Source organism: Lynx rufus, unplaced genomic scaffold (genome assembly GCF_022079265.1).
Source record: "Lynx rufus isolate CCGP_SWC_20201006 ecotype Redwood Valley unplaced genomic scaffold, mLynRuf1.p SCAF_13, whole genome shotgun sequence".
Classification (NCBI taxonomy): domain Eukaryota; kingdom Metazoa; phylum Chordata; class Mammalia; order Carnivora; family Felidae; genus Lynx; species Lynx rufus.
Genome location: NW_025814827.1, coordinates 42,733,142 through 42,754,456, shown reverse-complemented (window position 1 = coordinate 42,754,456; position 21,315 = coordinate 42,733,142). Strand labels below are relative to the sequence as shown.

Sequence of the window (21,315 nt, the reverse complement as noted above, 5' to 3'; positions counted from 1 at the left end):
GCTCTCACCACTTCTTTTTTTTTTTTTAACGTTTAGTTATTTTTGACAGAGACAGAGAGAGAGAGACAGAGAGAGAGAGAGAGAGCCAAAGCATGAGCAGGGGAGGGGCAGAGAGAGAGGGAGACACAGAATCCAAAGCAGGCTCCAGGCTCTGAGCTGTCAGTACAGAACCCCACACGGGGCTCGAACTCACAGACCACAAGATCATGACCTGAGCTGAAGTTGGACGCTCGACCAACTGAGCCACCCAGGAGCCCCAGTTCTCATCACTTCTATTCAACGTTATACTGAAAGTGCAATCAGACAAAGGAAAAACAAAAGTCATCTAGATAGAAGATTGTCTTTCATTAGATATGAAATGATTATGTAGAAAATTCAATGAAATCTACAAAAAAGGCTACTAGAAGTATTAAATAAAAATAAGATTTTTTAGATGTCAAGATATAAGATCCATATACAAAAATCTCTTTATTTCTATATGCAATTGCTAGGAACAATTAGATGTTGGTATTAAAAAACACCGTTTATAAGTCACAAAAATATTTAATAGAAGTAAATCTGATAGAAGATGTGAAAGACCTATGCAATGAAAACTAAAAACCGTTTCTGAGAGAAATCAAAGATGTAAATAAATTTAAATATATAACCTGTTTATGGGCTAGAAAACTCAATATATATATATGTATATATGTATATATGTATATGTATTTATATATGTATATATATATATATATATATATTTAAATTTGAGCATAGTTGACCCATAATGTTACATTAGTTTTAAGTGTACAACATAGTGATTCAGCAGCTCTATATGTTATGCTGTGCTCACAAGTGTATACCATACCACACTGTCACCATAAAACACTATAACACTTATAACAACACTGACTATACTTCCTATAGTGTACCTTTTATTCATGTGACTTATTCATTCCACAACTGGAAGCCTGAAACTTCTACTCCTCTTCACTTCTCATTTTGCCCATCCCTCTCAATCCCCTCCCCCCTCGCAAAGCTGGGTTTGTTCTCTGTATTTATAGGTCTGATTTTGCTTTTGTTTGTTTATTGATTTGGTTTTTATTTTTTATTAATTTAAAAAAATATTTCTTTATTTTTGAGAGAGAGAGACAGAGGGAAAACAGGGGAGAGGCAGAGACAGAGGCAGACACAGAATCTAAAGCAGGCTCCAGGCTCTGAGATGTCAGCACAGAGCTTGATGCAGGGCTCAAACCCACGGACCATGAGACCATGACTTAAGTGGAGGTCAGACGCTTAACTAAGCCATGCAGGCACCCGTATTCATTTGTTTTTTAAATTCACATATAAGTGAAATCATATGGTATTTGTCTTTCTCTGTCTGACTTACTTCACTTAGCATAATACCTTCTAGGTCCATCCATGTTCTTCCAAATGACAAGATCTCATTCTTTCTTTTATGGCTGCATAATATTTTATTTTATGTATATACCAATTCTTCTTTGTTCATTCGTCTATCAGTGGACATTTGGGTTACTTCCATATCTTGGCTGTCTTAAATAATGATGCAAGAAAACAGAGATGTGCGCATATATGTTTATGAAGTTGTGTTCATTTTCTTTGGGTAAGTGCCCAGCAGTGGAAATTTTTTTTTTTTGGACTGACTGTGGAATTATTGAATCATATGGTTTGAGAAAACTCCATATTCTTCTCCACACAGGCTACACCACTTTTCATTGCCACCCCTTTAGCTGTGCAAAAGTCTTATTTTTTTCTTATGATTTTATATTTTTTATATTTTTTAGTATTTTTTATTTTATTTTTTATATTTTATCATGATTTCAAATGAGAATTTTTATTATGTAAGCAGTCTCTTTTTTGATGTTTATTTTTGAAAGACAGAGAGAGATAGACTGCCTGTGTGTGTGCTTGTGCATGAGTGGGGGAGGGGCAGAGAGGGAGACAGAGGATCCAAAGCAGGCTCCACAGAGAGCCCAATAGGGAGCTCGAACTCATGAACCACAAGATTATGACCCAAGCCAAAGTTGGACCCGTAACTGACTGAGCCACCTGGTGACCAAAAATTTTTTATTTTGACATAGTCCCAATAGTTTAATTTTGCTTTTGTTTCCCTTGCCAGAGGAAACATTTAGAAAAATGTTGCTAAGGCTGATGTCAAAGAAATTACTGGCTATGTTTTCTTCTAGGCATTTTATGGTTTCACCTCTCACATTTAGGTCTTTAATCCATTTTAAGTTTATTTTTATATGTAGTGTAAGAAAATGGTCCAGTTCATTCTTCTGCATGTAGCTGTTTAGATTTGCAAACACCCTTTGTTGAAGAAACTGTCTTTTTCCCATTGTGTATTCTTGCTTCGTTTGTTGTGGATTAATTGACCATAAAAGCATGGTTTTATCTCTGGACTGTCTATTCTGTTCTATTGATCTATGTGTCTATTTTCTGCCAGTACCATTACTATTTTAATTACTATAGCTTTGTAGAATACATTGAAGTCAGGAATTGTGATACCTCCAGCTTTGTTCTTTTCAAATTTCCTTTGGCTATTTGGGGTCTTTTGTGTTTCCTTACACATTCTAGGATTATTTGTTCTAGTTCTATGAAAAATGTTTTTTTTTCTTAATTTTTATTTTAGAGAGAAAGCATGCGAATGGGGGAGAGGGGCAGAGGGAGAGAAAGAGAGAATCCCAAGCAGGCTCCACACTCAGTGTGAAGCCTGACACCTGGCTCAATGAGGGGCTCAGTCCCATTACCTGAAAGCCAAAAGCGGGAGTCAGTCAAGAAACTGAGCCAGGCAGGTGCCCATGTGTTTCTGGTATTTTGATAAGGATTGCATTGAATCTGTAGATTGTTTTGGGTAGTGTGGACATTTTAACAATATTGGTTCTTCTGATACATAAGCATGTATTGCCTTTCATTTGTGTGTGTGATCATTTATTTCTGTTATCATTGTTTTATAGTTTAGGAGTGCAGGTCTTTCACCTCCTTAGTTAAGTTTATTCCAGGTATTTTATTCTTTGTGGTACTTAAAAAATGTTTATTTATTTTGAGAGAGAGAGGGAGTGTGTGTGTGTGTGTGAGATAGAGAGAAAGAGAGAGAGAGAGAAAGGGAGTATGAGCATGAGTGGGCAGAGAGAGAGGGAGAGAGAGAATCCCAAGCAGGCTCCACACTGTCATGAACAATGAGATCATGACCTGAGTTGAAATCAAGAGTCAGATGCTTTGGGGCGCCTGGGTGGCTTAGTTCATTTAGCGTCTGACTTTGGCTGAGGTCGTGATCTCGTGGTACGTGAGTTTGAGTCCTGCATCGGGCTCTGTCTCTCTTTCTCAAAAATACACACTGTCTCTTTTGTAGCAATGTGGATGGAACTGGAGAGTGTGATGCTAAGTGAAATAAGCCATACAGAGAAAGACAGATACCATATGGTTTCACTCTTATGTGGATCCTGAGAAACTTAACAGAAACCCATGGGGGAGGGAAAGGAAAAAAAAAAAAAAGAGGTTAGAGTGGGAGAGAGCCAAAGCATAAGAGACTGTTAAAAACTGAGAACAAACTGAGGGTTGATGGGGGGTGGGAGGGAGGGGAGGGTGGGTGATGGGTATTGAGGAGGGCACCTTTTGGGATGAGCACTGGGTGTTGTATGGAAACCAATTTGACAATAAATTTCATATATTAAAAAAAATAAATAAAAATAAAAAAATAAATAAAAATCTCTTTCTCAAAAATAAAATGAACATTAAAAAAAAAACAGAGACGCTTAACTGACTGAATCACCCAGGTGCCCCTTTTTGGTACATTAAAAAAATATTTTTAAATGTTTGTTTATTTTTGAGAGTGAGACAGAGCACAAGTGGGGAAGGGGCAGAGAGAGAGGGAGACACTGAATCCAAAGCAGGCTTCAGGCTCTGAGTTGTCCACACAGAGCCCAACCTCGGGCTCAAACTCACAAACTGTGAGATCATGACCTGAACCAAAGTCTGATGCTTAACTGACTGGGCCACCCAGGCATTCTGATAAACTTTTATTTTATTTTTTATTTATTTTTATTTGTTTTTTTAATGTTTGTTTATTTTTGAGAGACACAGAGACAGAACGTGAGTGGGGGAAGGGCAGAGAGAGAGAGGCAGACACAGAATCTGAAGCAGGCTCCAGGTTCTGAGCTGTTAGCACAGAGGCCGATGTGGGGCTCGAAATTACTAACTGTGTGATCATGACCTGCACCAAAGTTGGACGCCCAACTAACTGAGCCACCCAGGCGCCCCTGGTACACTTTTAAATAGAATTGTTTTAATTGCTCTTTCTGCTACCTCATTATTAGTGTATAGAAATGCAACAGATATGTATATTAATTTTGTGTCCTGTGACTTTACTGATCCCATTCATCATGATCCAATGTTTTTTTCTTTCTGTTTTTTTTTAAGTTTGTTTTGAGAGAGAGAAAGAAAGTGGGGGGGGGGCAAGGAGGGAGGGAGAGAGAATTCCAAGTAGGCTCTGCCTGTCAGCTTGGAGCCCGATGTGAGGTTTGAACTCATTAACAACTCTGTTTTTATGATGTATCACGTTCTTTGATTTGTAAGTATTGAACCATCCTTACATTCTCAGAATAAAATCTATTTGATTGTGGTGATTTTTTTTTTTATTTTTTTAAATTTTTTTTTTTAACGTTTATTTATTTTTGAGACAGAGAGAGACAGAGCATGAACGGGGGGAGGGGCAGAGAGAGAGGGAGACACAGAATCAGAAACAGGCTCCAGGCTCTGAGCCATCAGCCCAGAGCCTGACGCGGGGCTCGAACTCACGGACCGCGAGATCGTGACCTGGCCGAAGTCGGCCGCTTAACCAACTGCGCCACCCAGGCGCCCCTGATTGTGGTGATTTTTTAAAACATGTTATTGGATTCAGTTTGCTAATATTTTATTGAGAATAATTACATCTATGTTTATCAGAGATATTTGCCTGTAGTTTTCTTTTTTTGTGTGTCTATCTGGTTTTGGTATCAGAGTTATGGTGGCTTTGTAGAATATATTTGGAAGTTTTTCTTTCTCTTCTAGTTTTTGCAATAGTTTCACAATAATAGGTATTAACTATTTTTTTAAGTTTATTTATTTTGAGATAGAGTGAGCACGAATGGGGGAGGAGCATAGAGAGGGAAAGAGAGAATCTCAAGCAAGCTCCACACTGTAGGCACAGAGCCCGATGTGGGGCTTGAACCCTCAAACTGTGAAATTATGACCTGAGCCAAAATCAAGAGTCAGATGATTAATCGCCTGAGCTACCCAGGTGCTCCTAGGTATTAACTCCTTAAATATTTGGTAGAGTTTACTTGTGAAGCCATCTGGTCCTGGACTTTTGCTTTTTGGGAGTTTTTTTTTTAAGTTTATTTATTTATTTTGAGAGAGAGAGTATGAGTGGGGTAGGGACAGAGAGAGGGAGAGAGAGAATCCCAAACAGCCTCCCACTGTCAGTGCAGAGCCTGACCTGGGGCTTGATCTCATGAACTGTGAGATCATGACCTGAGCTGAGATCAAGTTGGACGTTTAATTGACTGAGCCATCCAGGCACCCTGTTAGTTTTTTGATTACTGATTTAATTTCATTGGTAGTAATAGGTCTGTTCTAATTTTCTATTTCTTCATGACTCAGTTTTGGAAAGTTGTATGTTTCTAGGAGTTTATCCATCTCTTCTAGGTCGTCCAATTTTTGGCATATAATTTTTCATAATAATATTTACATAATCTTTTGTATTTATGTGGTATCAGTTGTTATTTCTCATCCTTCTTTTCTGATTTTGTTTGAGTCCTCTCTCTTCTTTTTTTGATGGATCTGGATAAAGATTTATAAATATTATTGACCATTTCCAAGAACCTACTTCTGGTTTTATTGATCTGTTCTATTGTTTTTTTTAGTCTCTGCATCACTAATTCTGTTCTAGTCTTATTATTTCCTTCCTTCTACTGGCTTTGAGCTTTGTTCTTTTTCTAACTCCTTTAGATGTAAGGTTAGGTTATTTATTTGACATCTTTCTTGCCACATCCTCTCCAACATCTGTTGTTACCTGATTGACTTCTTCTTTGAAGAAGTGTCTATTCATGTCTTTTGACTATTTCTTCACTGGATTATTTGTGTTTTGGGTGTTGAGTTTGATAAATTCTTGATAGATTTTGAATATTAACCCTTTATCTGATATGTCGTTTGCAAATATCTTCTCCCTTTCTGTTGGTTGCCTTTTAGTTTTGCTGATTGTTTCCTTCGATGTGTGGAAGCCGTTTATTTTGATGAGGTCCCAGTAGTTCATTTTTGCTTTTGATTCCCTTGCCTCCGGAGACATGTTGAGTAAGAAGTTGCTGCGGCCAAGATCAAAGAGGTTTTTGCCTGCTTTCTCCTTGAGGATTTTGATGGCTTCCTGTGTTACATTGAGGTCTTTCATCCATTTTGAGTTTATTTTTGTGTATGGTGTAAGAAAGTGGTCCAGGTTCATTTTTTTTTTTTTTTGCATTTTTTCGCTGTCCAGTTTTCCCAGCACCACTTGCTGAAGAGACTGTCTTTATTCCATTGGATATTGTTTCCTGCTTTGCCAAACATTAGTTGGCCATACGTTTGTGGGTCCATTTCAGGGTTCTTTCTTCTGTTCCATTGATCTGAGTATTTGTTCTTGTGCCAGTACCATACTGTCTTGATGGTTATAGCTTTGTAATACAGCTTGAAGTCCAGGATTGTGATGCCTCCAGCTTCGGTTTTCTTTTTCAAGATCGCTTTGGCTATTTGGGGTCTTTTCTGGTTCCATACAAATTTTAGGATTGTTTGTTCTAGCACTGTGAAGAATGCTGGTATTATTTTGATAGGGATTGCATTGAATATGTAGATTGCTTTGGGTAAAAGTCACTTCTCTTTTGCTTTCAAGATTCTTTTGCTTACTTTATATTTGACAGTTTGATTATTATGTGTTTCGGTGTGAATCTCTTTGAGTTCATTGAACTTCTTGGATACGAAATTCTATCTCTAAGTATTGGGCAGTGTTGGACCATTATTTCTTAAAATATTCTTTATATTCGTTTCTTTCTCTCTTCTTCTGGTCTCTTTACTATGTGTATATTGGTATATTTGATTGTGTCCCATACATCTCTTAGGCTCTGTTTGGTTTACCTATTTCTTTTTCTTTCTTTCCTCAGACTGATTTATCTCAATTGACCTATTTTCAAGTTTAGTGATTTTTATTTCTACTTTATTTCTACTTTATTTCTATTTAATCTATTGTTGAACTTCTCTAGGAAATTTTTAATGTTTGCTAATGTACTTTTTAGCTCTAGAATTTTTATTTAATTCTTTTGTATAATTCATTTCCTGTTATTGATATTTTCTGTTTGGGGAGATTTCCAGGAATAAGTAACTAACTCTCCAAAATTCTCCTCCTAGAATTTTCAGTGTGTTTCTTGTCTTTCTCAATTGATATCCTTTGCCCTAGGCAGCAATGGCTTGTTCATTTGCCTTTTATTGTTTTTGAGGAATGCTTTCCACATAGATGTTTCTGTGTCTTGAGAGAGTTCCAAGGTAGGTGAAATAAAGACAAGCCCTCTCTTACAGTCTTTCAGGGAGCCCTTAGATATGTCAAAACAGACAAACAACTTCTGAGAAGAAGTTCAGTTCTGCTTCTTCTGGAACCAGGAACCAGTAACTTCCACCAGGAGTATAGACTGCTAACTTTAAGACTGCTACTTCTCTGAGGAGAAGGAGATGTGGCAAAGATAATTTAAAATTTCACAAAGCTCTCCTACCATGTGTTATTTGCCTTTTTCTTGAAGAAGCATTAACTTAGTTGCTATACATTCTTGACTTTTTTTCCAGAATTCCAATTAAGTAGATTCTGACAGTGTTCATCAGTTTTTCAGCATTTCTGTGGAGAAATATTATTTGGGTTCCCTACTCCATAGTTTTTATTTACAGATAAGTAAGTAGTAAAGCCAAAGAAAAGGGAAAGATTAATACAAAATCCCTCCCCCCTCTTGCTGTGTAGGGAGACTAATGTAGTTGAGGATAGGCTCACAAAAGGCTTCTAAAGTGCTGACACTGTGCCATGATTTTTACTTGGGTGAAGAAGAACACAGGCATTTCTAAATTTTATATTCTTTAAAGTTGCATATACATTATATAGACTTGGTGTGTGTTTGGCTTATTATTTAGTTAGATGGTATTTGTGATAGATTTGTTTTCTTTAACAAAATCCTCCCTAGAACTGTAGGTTTTTTTTTTTTACTTTTAATTTTTTATTTTCCATAGATTGAACCTATGTGAGAATAGAATACTTTAACACAATGTTTGTCTAGCAGTTTGGGAAAAATGAAAAAGTTATGATTTATTTCCACAAGAGGACAATATGAAAGTGAAAAAGAATGAAGCATATCTATTTGTATTGTACCTGTATAGAAAATTACACAATTTTAGGAGAATAAATAACTGCTATGAAATAGTCTGTATAATACAATCAGTTTAAAAAAAGAAAAACCATTATATATATATGTGCATTATATATATATATGTGCATTATATATATATGTGCATTACATATATATATATATGTATATATATATATATATGCATTTGCATGCTACTATATATATATATAGAAATTTTGACTAGTATTAAACTTGTTATTTGTGGGAAGTGGGATTGTAAGGAGGAAGGTGACAGCTTTTACTCTTAACTTTACCTCTTATGTATTGTTCAAAAATTTTATGACAAGATGATATTTTTTTATTATAAAACATACCAAAATATAGTTTTAAAAGTGATAATTTCCTTAAATTAAAAAAATGTAAACAGTTAGTGGTTTTGTGACCAAAGTATATTTAATTCAGTGAGGACTGATTCAGGAACTAGTTCACTCATCCAGTTCTAAAAACTTTTCCTTTCTTTACATGCTTACTATTTTGGACCCTCCACCAGATATGCTTTGATTTGTTCCTTGGAGTAGCCCTGTAAAGGAAAACAGGTAGACAAACAGGAGACAAAAGACACACAAACACACAAATAACACAAACCAACAAGTAAACAAAAAACCCTGAAGACTAAAAACAAAAAACCCCCAAACACCGACTACAAGTAAAGAAGAGGGTGGAGGCAGTGCTGATGGAAGAGCACATACAAAGAGAGAAATGACAGGAAGGGGGGGGGATAAACATTGATTAGGCAAAGAGACTAAAAGGCTTAATCTAGGGAGAGAGAAAGGAAAATAAAGAAGGAGGCGGGGGAAAAACAAAGATAAAGTTACCCAGACAGAGAAACTATATGGCTTGATTATTCCAGAGAGAGAGAAAGGAGTGTGAAGAAGGAGGTGTAGAACATGTGTCAAGACAATGGATTAAATATGTTTGTTTAGACAGACCAATAACCAGAGTAACCAGCCGAGGGGAGGGAAGGGATAAGGAGGCGAAATGGGGCGGGGGGTGGGGGGAGTGGAGAATGTATCTATATATCCAGAATTGACCTAGAGTTAACCTGGGCAATGCTGCAGCGCTTGTAGGTAGTAGCTGTCCGCAGGGTCTGTGCCGTTCTGGTGGATACACAATTACCCAGTGCAAAGGGGTATGGTTTGGCATAATCTGAACCCACCTCCATTCTGGGTCCCGGGAGTGATCCCTGAGGCCCCGTCTTGGTGGCGGTGGTGGTGGTGGTGGTGGGGGGATGGTGATCCCCCAGTCTCTTCTCCACGGAGCCCGACCTGGTGGACTCAGTTTGAGACGTCTTCACTGTGCAGCGAGCACAGATGGGGCGGTCTTTCTCCACCAACTCCTCTCACCCTGCGCTGGGCTAGGATTCAAAGTCCCGCTCAGTGCGCTCTAGCCCTGGGGAAGCGCCTCTCAGTGCGGCGAGATGTGGTCCTGGCTGGCTTTGTCTGTGCAGCCGCACTACAGGAGGATTGCCTTCTCCTACTGTGGACTGAGCCCCCCGGGGTGGCGGACACAGGCAGCCTTTGTCTTTTCCCACAGCACTCCAGGGAAACGGTAGCCTTATCCTTTTGCAGACTGAGCCCTCAGCCCAGCCACTGTGCCCAGGGATGGCCGACGCAGGCAGGTTCTGTGCTATTGCACAGCCCTCCAAGGAGGGAACCACTTTCTCCAGCTGCCGACTGAGCCCCTGACCTGCAACCACACCCCGGCCTGGTTCCCCTCCTCCCCAGGTGTATGAACAGGGAGCCAGCTCCAGTCTGAAGTAAGCCCCGCAGTTAGAGATCGGATCCCTCTCAGTCTCAGTCCAAAGTCTTTCTCCTGTCCAGATATGGTCCTGCACTTCCCTAGCCGCTCTTTCTCTTTCCTTTGTCTCTCTGCAGAAGGGGGTCCCTCCCCTCCATGCCCACGTGGCCTTTTTTTAATCTCCCCCAAGTCAGCAGTTACCCACCTATCTTTTTTCCAGCTTTCCCATTTTCTTCCTAGCAGATTCATTCTCTTTACCTCCCAGGCTCTGGTGTTCAAAGTCCTTTGGCTTTTACACTTCTTTGAGAGAGGGGGGAGTATGAATTCCCCCTACTTCACCACCATGTGGGCCCCTCCTCCTCCTTTCTTTACATGCTTACTATAATTCAGTCAGTTATCATGCTACATGCTGGGGAAGAAACGATAAGATACTGTCCTTGTGCTAAAAGGGCTTATACTCTAGAGGAAGAGACATACATAATAGACTCACCTCAAAGAGTTTGTAAGTACAATGATGAAAAATTACCTGGTGTGTTTTATATGCATTATGAAGAGACACATAGTGCAACCTGGGAATGTTGGGAAGACTTTCTGGTGGAAGTGACGTCTCAATTGAATCTTAACAAAAGAATAGGTGTTTGATAGGTATAGCTACATATTCAACATTTAATAAGTTGCAGTAGTAGGATACGTGTGAGCTATTTTATACAAAATACTTTCTCTTCCTTCTGCTAATGAATGCAGCTGAATCACTAAAATATTAGTGCTGAATTAAGTCCAAACTGTAGTGGATTGTTCAAATCTGTCATTAGTAGCTTCCCAAGTAGATTTTCTGATTCTGTTCCCACCTTTTTTAAGTTCCTGTACTCATCTTGAAGTATAGTGCTGTCCAGTTGCCCAAGAATACTTTCAAAAACATACCTTTTGGTCTTCAGGTGGAGGTTTTCTTCCTTCTTTAGGCTACAGCATTTTATTTATTTATTTATTTATTTATTTATTTATTTATTTATTTATTTATTTTTATATGAAGTTTATTGACAAATTGGTTTCCATACAACACCCAGTGCTCATCCCAAAAGGTGCCCTCCTCAATACCCATCACCCACCCGCCCCTCCCTCCCACCCCCCATCAACCCTCAGTTTGTTCTCAGTTTTTAACAGTCTCTTATGCTTTGGCTCTCTCCCACTCTAACGTCCTTTTTTTTTTTTTTTTTTTTTTTCCTTCCCCTCCCCCATGGGTTCCTGTTAAGTTTCTCAGGATCCACATAAGAGTGAAACCATATGGTATCTGTCTTTCTCTGTATGGCTTATTTCACTTAGCATCACACTCTCCAGTTCCATCCACGTTGCTACAAAAGGCCATATTTCATTTTTTCTCATTGCCACGTAGTATTCCATTGTGTATATAAACCACAATTTCTTTATCCATTCATCAGTTGATGGACATTTAGGCTCTTTCCATAATTTGGCTATTGTTGACAGTGCTGCTATGAACATTGGGGTACAAGTGCCCCTATGCATCAGTACTCCTGTATCCCTTGGGTAGATTCCTAGCAGTGCTATTGCTGGGTCATAGGGTAGGTCTATTTTTAATTTTCTGAGGAACCTCCACACTGCTTTCCAGAGCGGCTGCACCAATTTGCATTCCCACCAACAGTGCAAGAGGGTTCCCGTTTCTCCACATCCTCTCCAGCATCTATAGTCTCCTGATTTGTTCATTTTGGCCACTCTGACTGGCGTGAGGTGATACCTGAGTGTGGTTTTGATTTGTATTTCCCTGATAAGGAGTGACGCTGAACATCTTTTCATGTGCCTGTTGGCCATCTGGATGTCTTCTTTAGAGAAGTGTCTATTCATGTTTTCTGCCCATTTCTTCACTGGATTATTTGTTTTCTGGGTGTGGAGTTTGGTGAGCTCTTTATAGATTTTAGATACTAGCCCTTTGTCCGATATGTCATTTGCAAATATCTTTTCCCATTCCGTTGGTTGCCTTTTAGTTTTGTTGGTTGTTTCCTTTGCTGTGCAGAAGCTTTTTATCTTCATAAGGTCCCAGTAATTCACTTTTGCTTTTAATTCCCTTGCCTTTGGGGATGTGTCGAGTAAGAGATTGCTACGGCTGAGGTCAGAGAGGTCTTTTCCTGCTTTCTCCTCTAAGGTTCTGATGGTTTCCTGTCTCACATTTAGGTCCTTTATCCATTTTGAGTTTATTTTTGTAAATGGTGTGAGAAAGTGGTCTAGTTTCAACCTTCTGCATGTTGCTGTCCAGTTCTCCCAGCACCATTTGTTAAAGAGGCTGTCTTTTTTCCATTGGATGTTCTTTCCTGCTTTGTCAAAGATGAGTTGGCCATACGTTTGTGGGTCTAGTTCTGGGGTTTCTATTCTATTCCATTGGTCTGTGTGTCTGTTTTTGTGCCAATACCATGCTGTTTTGATGATGACAGTAGGCTACAGCATTTTAAAAACATTTGCACTTTAATTATTTAATTGATTGTTTTGGACTTAGTGGGATACAAACACAAAGAAACTTTATTTTTTCTCACCATTTCTACTTCACACACTTTCTGATGTTCTATTTGTTTCCATCTGTGGATAATATCTTGGGCCACTGTGATAGCTTTTCTGGTTACTTTTAGTATTAATACAGGGTTCTCTTGTCCAGATATTGGAAATTGTAGTATAGTTTAAAAGCAAAATTTTAATCTTTTATCCAAATTAAAACTTATTTCTCAAGACTGTGTCTGACTCAGACTTGATGTACTACTTTTCCTCTGCCCTTTTATTCCTTTTCTCCCACATGACTACACTGCCTCTGGTTACTCTAGGTTTCAGGTGGGAGAAAAATAAAGGTGAAAAGCTTTTCCTTGAGTGGTATTGTTGCCCTATTGTTTGGCAGAAGTTTGTATGTTGATTTTTCTCTCATGGAGTATTTCCTTTTTTGGTGGGGGCAGAGCTCCCTAAACTGTAGTTACCTGATGTATGTAGTGCTTCATTGGTTGGCTACTTATGACTTCTTTCATCCCTGGATTCTGGTAACCCACTCCATATAGACTCACATTTGGGATGGCCTTATCCTCCAAGTTGTGCTTTGGGGTGAAAACCCTTTCAAGATTGGTCCAAGTTGAAATGGCAAAAGGCATTTTATGTGTTATATGCCTGGGTGGCTCAGTTGGTTGAGCATTTGACTCTTGATTTCAGCTCAGGTCATGATCTCATGATCATGGAATCAAGCCCCATGTTCAGTTTTGCACTGAGCATGGAGACTGCTTGGGTTTCTCTTTCTCTCCTTCTCTCTCTGTCCCTCCTCTCCTTGCAAGTTCTCTCTCTCAAAATAAATAAATAAACACTAAAAACATTTTTTAAAAATGAAGCATTATATAGCCTTGTAAGCAAATAACCAATTTGATTCATATCTCTTAACCAAGTTGTGTGGACAGAGATTGTATACTGAAAAAATCAAAACCTTCCTGGAGGTAAATATTGAGATTTTTAAGAGTTATTTTTTTTCTCTGTGTTGGGTGGCAATCTCTTTCCATGGAAACAGATTCATGAAACTAAAAGCACATCCAAATATGACTAAATACATGAATTTTGTTTTGTACCACAGGACCATTATGGTTATGAATAAAGTCAAATCAGTTTGGATTGGAAGAAAAGAGTTACTGTTCCACTTTCAGAAAAAGAGTCATTGTTTCTCACAAAACCTTTTCATGAGGGTTGGATGATTCTTATTCCACAAATGACCTGACGGAGGGCAAATTTCATTTCCCTGTTGCGTAAGCTATAGATGAGGGGGTTTAAGACTGGTGTCACTACAGAGTATATCAGTGTGATGATCTTATACATAGCAACTGAGTTGCCAGATGTAGGACTCACATACATCACCATTATGGTTCCATAGAATAGAGACACCACAGCTAAGTGGGATCCACAGGTAGAGAAGGCCTTTTGCCGCCCAGCTGAAGAAGGAACCTGAAGCACAGCTCTGAGCACTAAGGCATAGGACCCAATAATGTACAAAATGGTGAGAATGATGATAAGAGAGCTCACAAAGTGGAATACATACTCTATGATTGGTGTGGGGGCACAGGACAATGCCATCAGTGGGTCCACATCACACAGGAAGTGATCAATAATGTTGGGACCACAAAAGGGTAGTTGAGAAATGAAGAAAATAGTAATTGCATGTCCAAGGAAACCAATGAGCCAACAAAGACACACCAGAATGACACAGAGCTTCCCGGTCATAATGGAGGGATAGTGCAGTGGACAGCAGATGGCCAGGTACCGATCATAGGCCATGACACAGAGGAAGAAGCACTCAGTTGTGCCCAGGGAAAAGAAGAAGTAGAATTGAGTGAAGCAGCCAGAGAATGATATGGTCTTAGTTTTGGAAAGAAAATTGACCAGCATGTTGGGGACTGTGCAGGTCACATACCAGATCTCTAGAAAGGAGAAGTTGGCCAGGAGCACATACATAGGTGTATGGAGTCGATGGTCCCACCTCACTGCACAAATGATGGCCATATTCCCAGTCAGAGTCAAGATGTAGACCAACAAAACCATTGAGAAAAGGATGATCTGTATTTTCCAGGGACCAGGAAAACCCAACAAGACAAACTGTGTCACAGTAGATATCCCTGACTTATTCATGGCCCCCAGACTGTGGAGAGAAGACAGATAATGACAAGTCACTTTTCTGCTGAGACATTTGAAACTTTTCTTAGGATAGGCAGTTTGATGTAGGAAAATGTACTGAATATTCTAAAACAAGTTTTGAATAAGTCCTGCTCTATTCTGAGTGAGCTCTTTGGCCCTGATTTTTTGTAAATGTACAATTCTAAGCTACTTGAACTTTATCAGTGGGCAAAATCAGTTAAATTTAATCTTTTTTAGATATAAAGAAATCTTGTGTTAGAGGCAAAAATGGTTTGTCTTATGTTTAATTTTTTTTCAGTGAAAACCGTTCATATATAGCAGTTAGTGCTATTCATTTCAAAATGTGAGGACACATATGCTATCATGTAAAAATACGTTTGTATCTGGCACATTGTATAGATTTGAATGGTTTGAGCTTTGACATTATTACAGATTCTCACCCTCTCTGTCTCCGCTACCTTTTTTCTTGAGCCATTTCCATTAGGAGATTTACTTTCTATCATTTTTTCATGATAGTGGGAGAAAATCAACAAAGATGTTCAGATAACAAATTCTTACAGCTACTTCCTATTTAAAGATGTTTACATTGCATTAAAGCTCATTTACAATTTGGTATTTATTCCTTTGTTTTTGTCAATAAAAAGTCACTATAATTCACTCCATAATGATTAATTTCATGTGATAAGTTATGCTTCATATGCATTTAAATCTATGTTATTAAAGATGAATATAACAGATACAATGTATTGGAGAAGAAAATTAAAATCACCAGGAGATTTTCTTGTAAAGCTCTTCTCACTGCTGCTACAATCTTCCTAAAGTTTATTATTTGGAAGATTTTTAAATAGATTTAGTCTATTTAAAAAATACTCTCAATTTTCAAAATAATAGAAAAGAATCAAAGATGTATCAAAAATAATTATTTCCCATATTCCAAAATTTGACCTTATTCTCTTTATAACACCATCACCAAAGATACCTTTTTAAGAATCAAATAATTCAGAGAAAAGAACACAATGATAGCTTTAACATATTAAAATCTCCAGAATTTTTTTAACAAGATACTTCTTTGATAAGAGGAAAATTCTGCTTAAAAATAATTTTGATAGAAGTGGTGTGTATAAAATATTTATAGTACTCACTGAGCATAATCAAATGGGAAAAATCCTTCTATTCAGTGAGATTATGTTAAGTGATATAAATATATTTACAATGAAACAGCTGTTGCAAGTTCACTAAATGAATAATGCATAAAGTGAACTATGAACCTACTCATCTAGAAGCAAACACAACCTTCCTATTGGACTGGTTAAGTCAAAGCAGGTTGTAGTCTTGTGGACAAGAAACCAAGAAGAGAAGGAAATCGAAAGATGGAGATAAATTCTTTTTAATTTTTTAAATTAAGATGATTATGAAGAACTAAACTTACCTGCATTGATCACAGTTTTTGTTAAGGGTTCCATAGAATGGATGATTATGGTAAGATAATTTGGTATAAAAAATGGTTTCCCACTGTGGGAACTTTGTGCTTTCCAAACAAGAGCTCTCTTTTCTCGACAAGACAAGAAAGGAGTAATGCAGAGAGCAGCCACTTACCCCTGGGAAAACAGCAACAATGACTTGAATCAGATTCACAGACTTTGACTCAAAATAAAAATGCATGTGTTTGAGCTAGAGGCTACTCTTTTTTACATTAAAAAAAGACTTCACAGAAAAACTATTAGCTCTAGGGAAAGCATGGTAAATGAATTTCACAAATGGTTTCCAACATAATTATAGAAGCATTTCCTAATATATTCACCATTAAACCCTATGTGAATCTTAGTTGTTATACACACTCATATGATTTTACCCTTAAAATTTTTTTTTAATGCCACCTCTCCTGATGGTGGACATAAGTATTGGAATGAACAAAGAGGAGAGAACTGAGAGAGGAGACCAAAACAAAACAAAACAAAACAAATCCCTGTTTTCTCTTGGTTTCAGTCTCAGTGGATGGAGCTAGTTCCACACTGTTTTGTTCAAAATACCTGTGAAAGTCATACCATTCCTGGTGCTCCAGACACTTCCTGAGATGGGGAAGATCTGTGGATTACTTTGACACAATTCAGTGTACTTATTTGGGGGAGTATAAGTTCCAGGGTGATCTAAACACTCTGAGAGTTTTGTTTTTGTTTTTGAGCTGTGAGTAACCAATATTCCTTGATACTCAAGCTCTTGAGCATATTGAATGAACAAATATATAGGTGAATAGGCCCACCTGTGGTGTATAATAGCAGCAATGCCCATCAGAGATGATGATTCCTATATACTGTGAAGCTTTCCTAGGTCATCTTGGGGAGAGTTCATAGGGAGGCCACGAAGATTCTCTCCTTCACTGCCTTTAATGTGGAAGCCCTCTGTGAGAGCTTCATGCATAACTTATTTCACTTCCTTTGCACTGTGAGATTCTAGTGGTCTGTTTCCTACAGAGTGTGCTGAAACTATGTGCTGGTCTTAGTTTATGTGCCATTTTGGCCATTGTTGAGAATTCTCAGGTATCTCTTCATGTGATCTTGTAACTTTCTCTAGGGACCTTCTTCCTTCTTGCCTGGGGGTTTCATTAATATTTCTGGTAGGTTGGCCCATAGTTATTATTAGATAATGTGCTACATTGACTCTCTGGGGACCCCATTGTCTCCTTAAGTTTGTATTTCTCAAACAGGGTATGTGATTGTATGCCATGGGATACACAGAGCTCCTAATTAAATATCTTCCTGAAGGGAAGGTTTCACTCAGAGAAGATAATTCTTTATTACACAAAATACGTATGTACTGTGGAACAGAAAGTATAATTTGTGATCATTTTTTAGATAAAACTTTGAGTTTCAAAGAAATATTGACCCCAAATGCCCCATGTTTTCTGACCACTGTTGCCAAACATTCTTTGTTTGGATTGAGGAGTGAAAGGTTTGAGAAACACTGTGTGAGAGTATTTAATCAACTAGTACCAGCAGGCCTATCTTCCTGGCACACCTAATTTTATTTCCCGAATGGCCATAACTAAAAGGGGGTACTTTCATTTTAAGTACATTGGCCTTTCAGCTAATGGCTTTCCTGTTTCAGCATGGGGTTTGGGCACAAAGATGGAATTTGTTCTTGGTATAATTTTCTCTTAATGCTTTCCTGACTCAGATGTTGCACTATAGCCTTCTGAGAGGCGTAAAAATATGCTTAGGACATTGTTATTCCATATTACAAGTGGAGTTGTCACAACTGATTTGGGGAGTAAGCACTAAGAGTAAAGATGCCCACTTGGGAGAACATGTAGAATGATCATTGTGAAGTGCAGGGCTTAGACAGTGGATCAATAGGAAAGAAGAATGGATTGAGGAGTCTAGTGAATGAGAGCTTTGGCAGGAAGGAGAGTTTGTACTTTATCTCGAAGTGAAAGAAGTATGAAACATATTCTGTTTTTGGTGTGAAAGACAGCTTTAAACAATGGAAAATGTCTGTTACTGGGTGGGCTTTTTGTTGTTGTTGTTGTCGTTGTTGTTGTTGTTAGTGGTGGCCCCTTGGTCCATTGTCTTTAAGAGTATTTTCTGAATTTAGAAGATTGCACCCTCTATTGAAAGGCTCCAGGTACACATATATGTGATTCTTTCCACCAGCTAAGATTAAACCAATGAGGATACATCACAGGGAAATAAGATATATATAATAACACAATATAATTATCCAGTGAGATAACTTAAAATGTTTTATTGAACATTTTTCATTGATGAGCTGAACTTGAACTGCTAAGTTACCGTGAAAAATAAGTATCTCCCTCTACTTAAGTGTGAGCTGGAACACGACTTTCTGAAGCCATTCTCTATTGTTTTTATAAATAATTAAGGTTAGAAGTGATAAATTCTGCTTCTCTCTCAAACATGTCTCAGTTTGGGTTACTTCTTAATCCTAGGAGTTTCTTTAGGGCATCTTTCATGTCTTTATTTCGAAGACTATAGATAAGGGGGTTTAAGAGTGGAGTCACTGCTGAGTATACCAAAGTGATGATCTTCTGCATTCCTGCTGGATTTCCTGATGTTGGGCTCACATACATCACCATAAGGGTTCCATAGAATAGAGACACCACCATTAGGTGTGACCCACATGTGGAGAAAGCTTTAGTTTGACCAGCACCAGAGGGAATACGAAGCACAGCTCTGAGTACCAGAGTGTAAGATCCCAAGATAGAAAGGAAGGGCCCAAAGATAATCACTGAGTTGAAGGTATAGCAGATAAGTTCAGTGGAAGGAGCAGGGATGCAGGCCAGTGCGAGCAATGGGCCTGGGTCACACACGAAGTGGTCAATGATGTTAGGTCCACAGAAGGGAAGTTGGGAGATGAGGACAATGGGGATTGGATAGCAGAGAAATCCACTCACCCAGCAAACGCAGACCAGGATCACACAGAGCTTCCCAGTCATGATGGAAGGGTAATGTAGTGGGCGACAGATGGCAAGGTACCGGTCATAAGCCATAACTGATAAGAAGAAACACTCTGTTGTACCCAGTGAGAAAAAGAAGTAAAATTGGAGGAAGCATCCAGTGAAGGAGATGGTCTTGGTCTCAGAGAGGATGGTGACCAGCATGTTTGGGACAGTGGAGGAAATGTACCAGATCTCTAGGAAGGCAAAGTTTCCCAAGAGGATGTACATGGGTGTGTGAAGCCGCTTGTCCCATTTCACTACATAGACAATAACCCCATTCCCCAGCAGAGTGAGGAGATAGACCACAAGGATTAATGAGAAGAAAAAGTTCTGCATCTCCCTTTGACCAGGAAAACCCAGGAGGACAAACTCAGTCACAAAATGCATTGTTGCGTTCTGAGATTCCAAAGCTGTTAGAGAAACAGAAGTAACCAAGGAGTGAATAACAATGAACATTTGTGGGTTTTGCTAACAATTCACTTGTAAATGTACAAAGTATTTTTACATAAATTATCTCATTTGATCTCCCAAATGACCCTTTGAGCTGTAGGGAGGTGTGCTTCATCCTTCTCTTTTATAGATAAGGAAACTGAAGTTCAGAGAAATTTAAGGGGTTTACTTAAATGTGCAAAGCCAGTAACTCCTAGATACTCTGGCCATTTGAAGATTGGTTTGGAACGAACCTCACTTCTTTTCAAATATTCCTATAACTCTGAGTCTCAGTAACATTTTATCGTTCATGTTAGAATCATTACCTCTTAGATATTCTACATGTAAGTATAGATTTTGGATACATTCCTTTACTTTGAAACAAAATTGAATATAAATCTGAAGCAATAAATTTTCTTAGAGTTTCATACACAAAAGTCCAATAAAAAGCAGATAAGTGGAACTGTGTGGTGAGAGTGTTGAGACCCTTTGCTTTTGCTGCTCTGAGGGAGGTGATCTAGAAACCTCAGGATTCTGTAAAATGGTGTGAAAATCATCTGAGTAGCCCTCTCTAGGTCACATTCTGCTAGGGGGCATCTGGATTTGTAGAACAATTTAGTTCATTTCCTCTTGAGGATCTCTGGCTCTCTCAAAGTACTTTGTGTTGAACAAAATATGTCTCCTTTATTACTTCTGTGCATTGATCCTGGGACTCTGCCAAAGCTATATAAAGTAAGTGTCATTCCCTCTTAAAAACTGAGAACAAACTGAGGGTTGATGGGGGGTGGGAGGGAGGGGAGGGTGGGTGATGGGTATTGAGGAGGGCACCTTTTGGGATGAGCACTGGGTGTTGTATGGAAACCAATTTGACAATAAATTTCATATATTGAAAAACATAAAAAAAAACAAAAAACAAAGTAAGTCTCATTCTTCTTCCATTATGGTGATGGTTGGAGGCTTATATAACAAATGGAAGCTGTTATGTCCCTTATACATTACTTTCTTTTGGATGCCAACATTTATCCTGGCTTGTTTTCCCCTAAGCTGCACTATTCTACATCATGGCTAGGCTCTTGAGATAACTTACAGCTGGGTATGCCAAATTTTTCTAGTATATAACACCATGTTTCTTCATTTTTTGCTATGAATTAAACCCTAAGCACCATAACTTTCCATTCATCATCTTGCTTTTACCTAAATTAAATAAATAATGAATAGAAATAGAAAGGTTACCTTAGGATATGTCAAGACCAGAAAAATCTTCCTCATATTGGATGAATTAGGAGTTGAGATATTACTACAAACTTGGATATTGGTAGCAACCTTTCTAAAACTATTTGTCCAGGCTTCTTTCTTTCTTTCTTTCTTTTTTTTTTTTTTCCAATATGTTCAGGCTTATTTCTATGTCCTGAAGTTTTCTTGTTAAAGTTCAAGATATTTGGCTGGGTAAACCACCACCAGTATTTTAAATTTAGTAATATATTGACAACCAACATAGGATAATTGATCAATTTATTTATTTGCTTATTTAAGTTTATTTATTTTGAGGGGGAGAGAGAGAGAGAGAGGGAGAGAGAGAGAGAGGGAGAGAGA

The 21,315-nt window shown here is 38.3% G+C and overlaps 2 protein-coding genes across 2 annotated transcripts; both read right to left on the bottom strand.

Moving 5' to 3' along the window:
* Positions 1–13,889: 13,889 nt before the first annotated feature.
* On the bottom strand, positions 13,890–14,846 carry LOC124508171 (olfactory receptor 11H7). Its single transcript, XM_047074587.1, has one exon. The coding sequence runs from the start codon at positions 14,832–14,834 to the stop codon at positions 13,890–13,892; it is 945 nt and encodes a 314-aa protein (XP_046930543.1). The 5' UTR covers positions 14,835–14,846.
* A 3,910-nt stretch (positions 14,847–18,756) lies between these two features.
* On the bottom strand, positions 18,757–19,749 carry LOC124508170 (olfactory receptor 11H6). Its single transcript, XM_047074586.1, has one exon. It carries the CDS (start codon positions 19,747–19,749, stop codon positions 18,757–18,759), a length of 993 nt encoding a protein of 330 aa, XP_046930542.1.
* Positions 19,750–21,315: the final 1,566 nt, after the last annotated feature.

Bases quoted from the DNA above. Each gene is read 5' to 3' on its own strand.
- LOC124508171 (XM_047074587.1), bottom strand. From the start codon at position 14,834: ATGAATAAGTCAGGGATATCTACTGTGACACAGTTTGTCTTGTTGGGT.
- LOC124508170 (XM_047074586.1), bottom strand. From the start codon at position 19,749: ATGTTCATTGTTATTCACTCCTTGGTTACTTCTGTTTCTCTAACAGCT.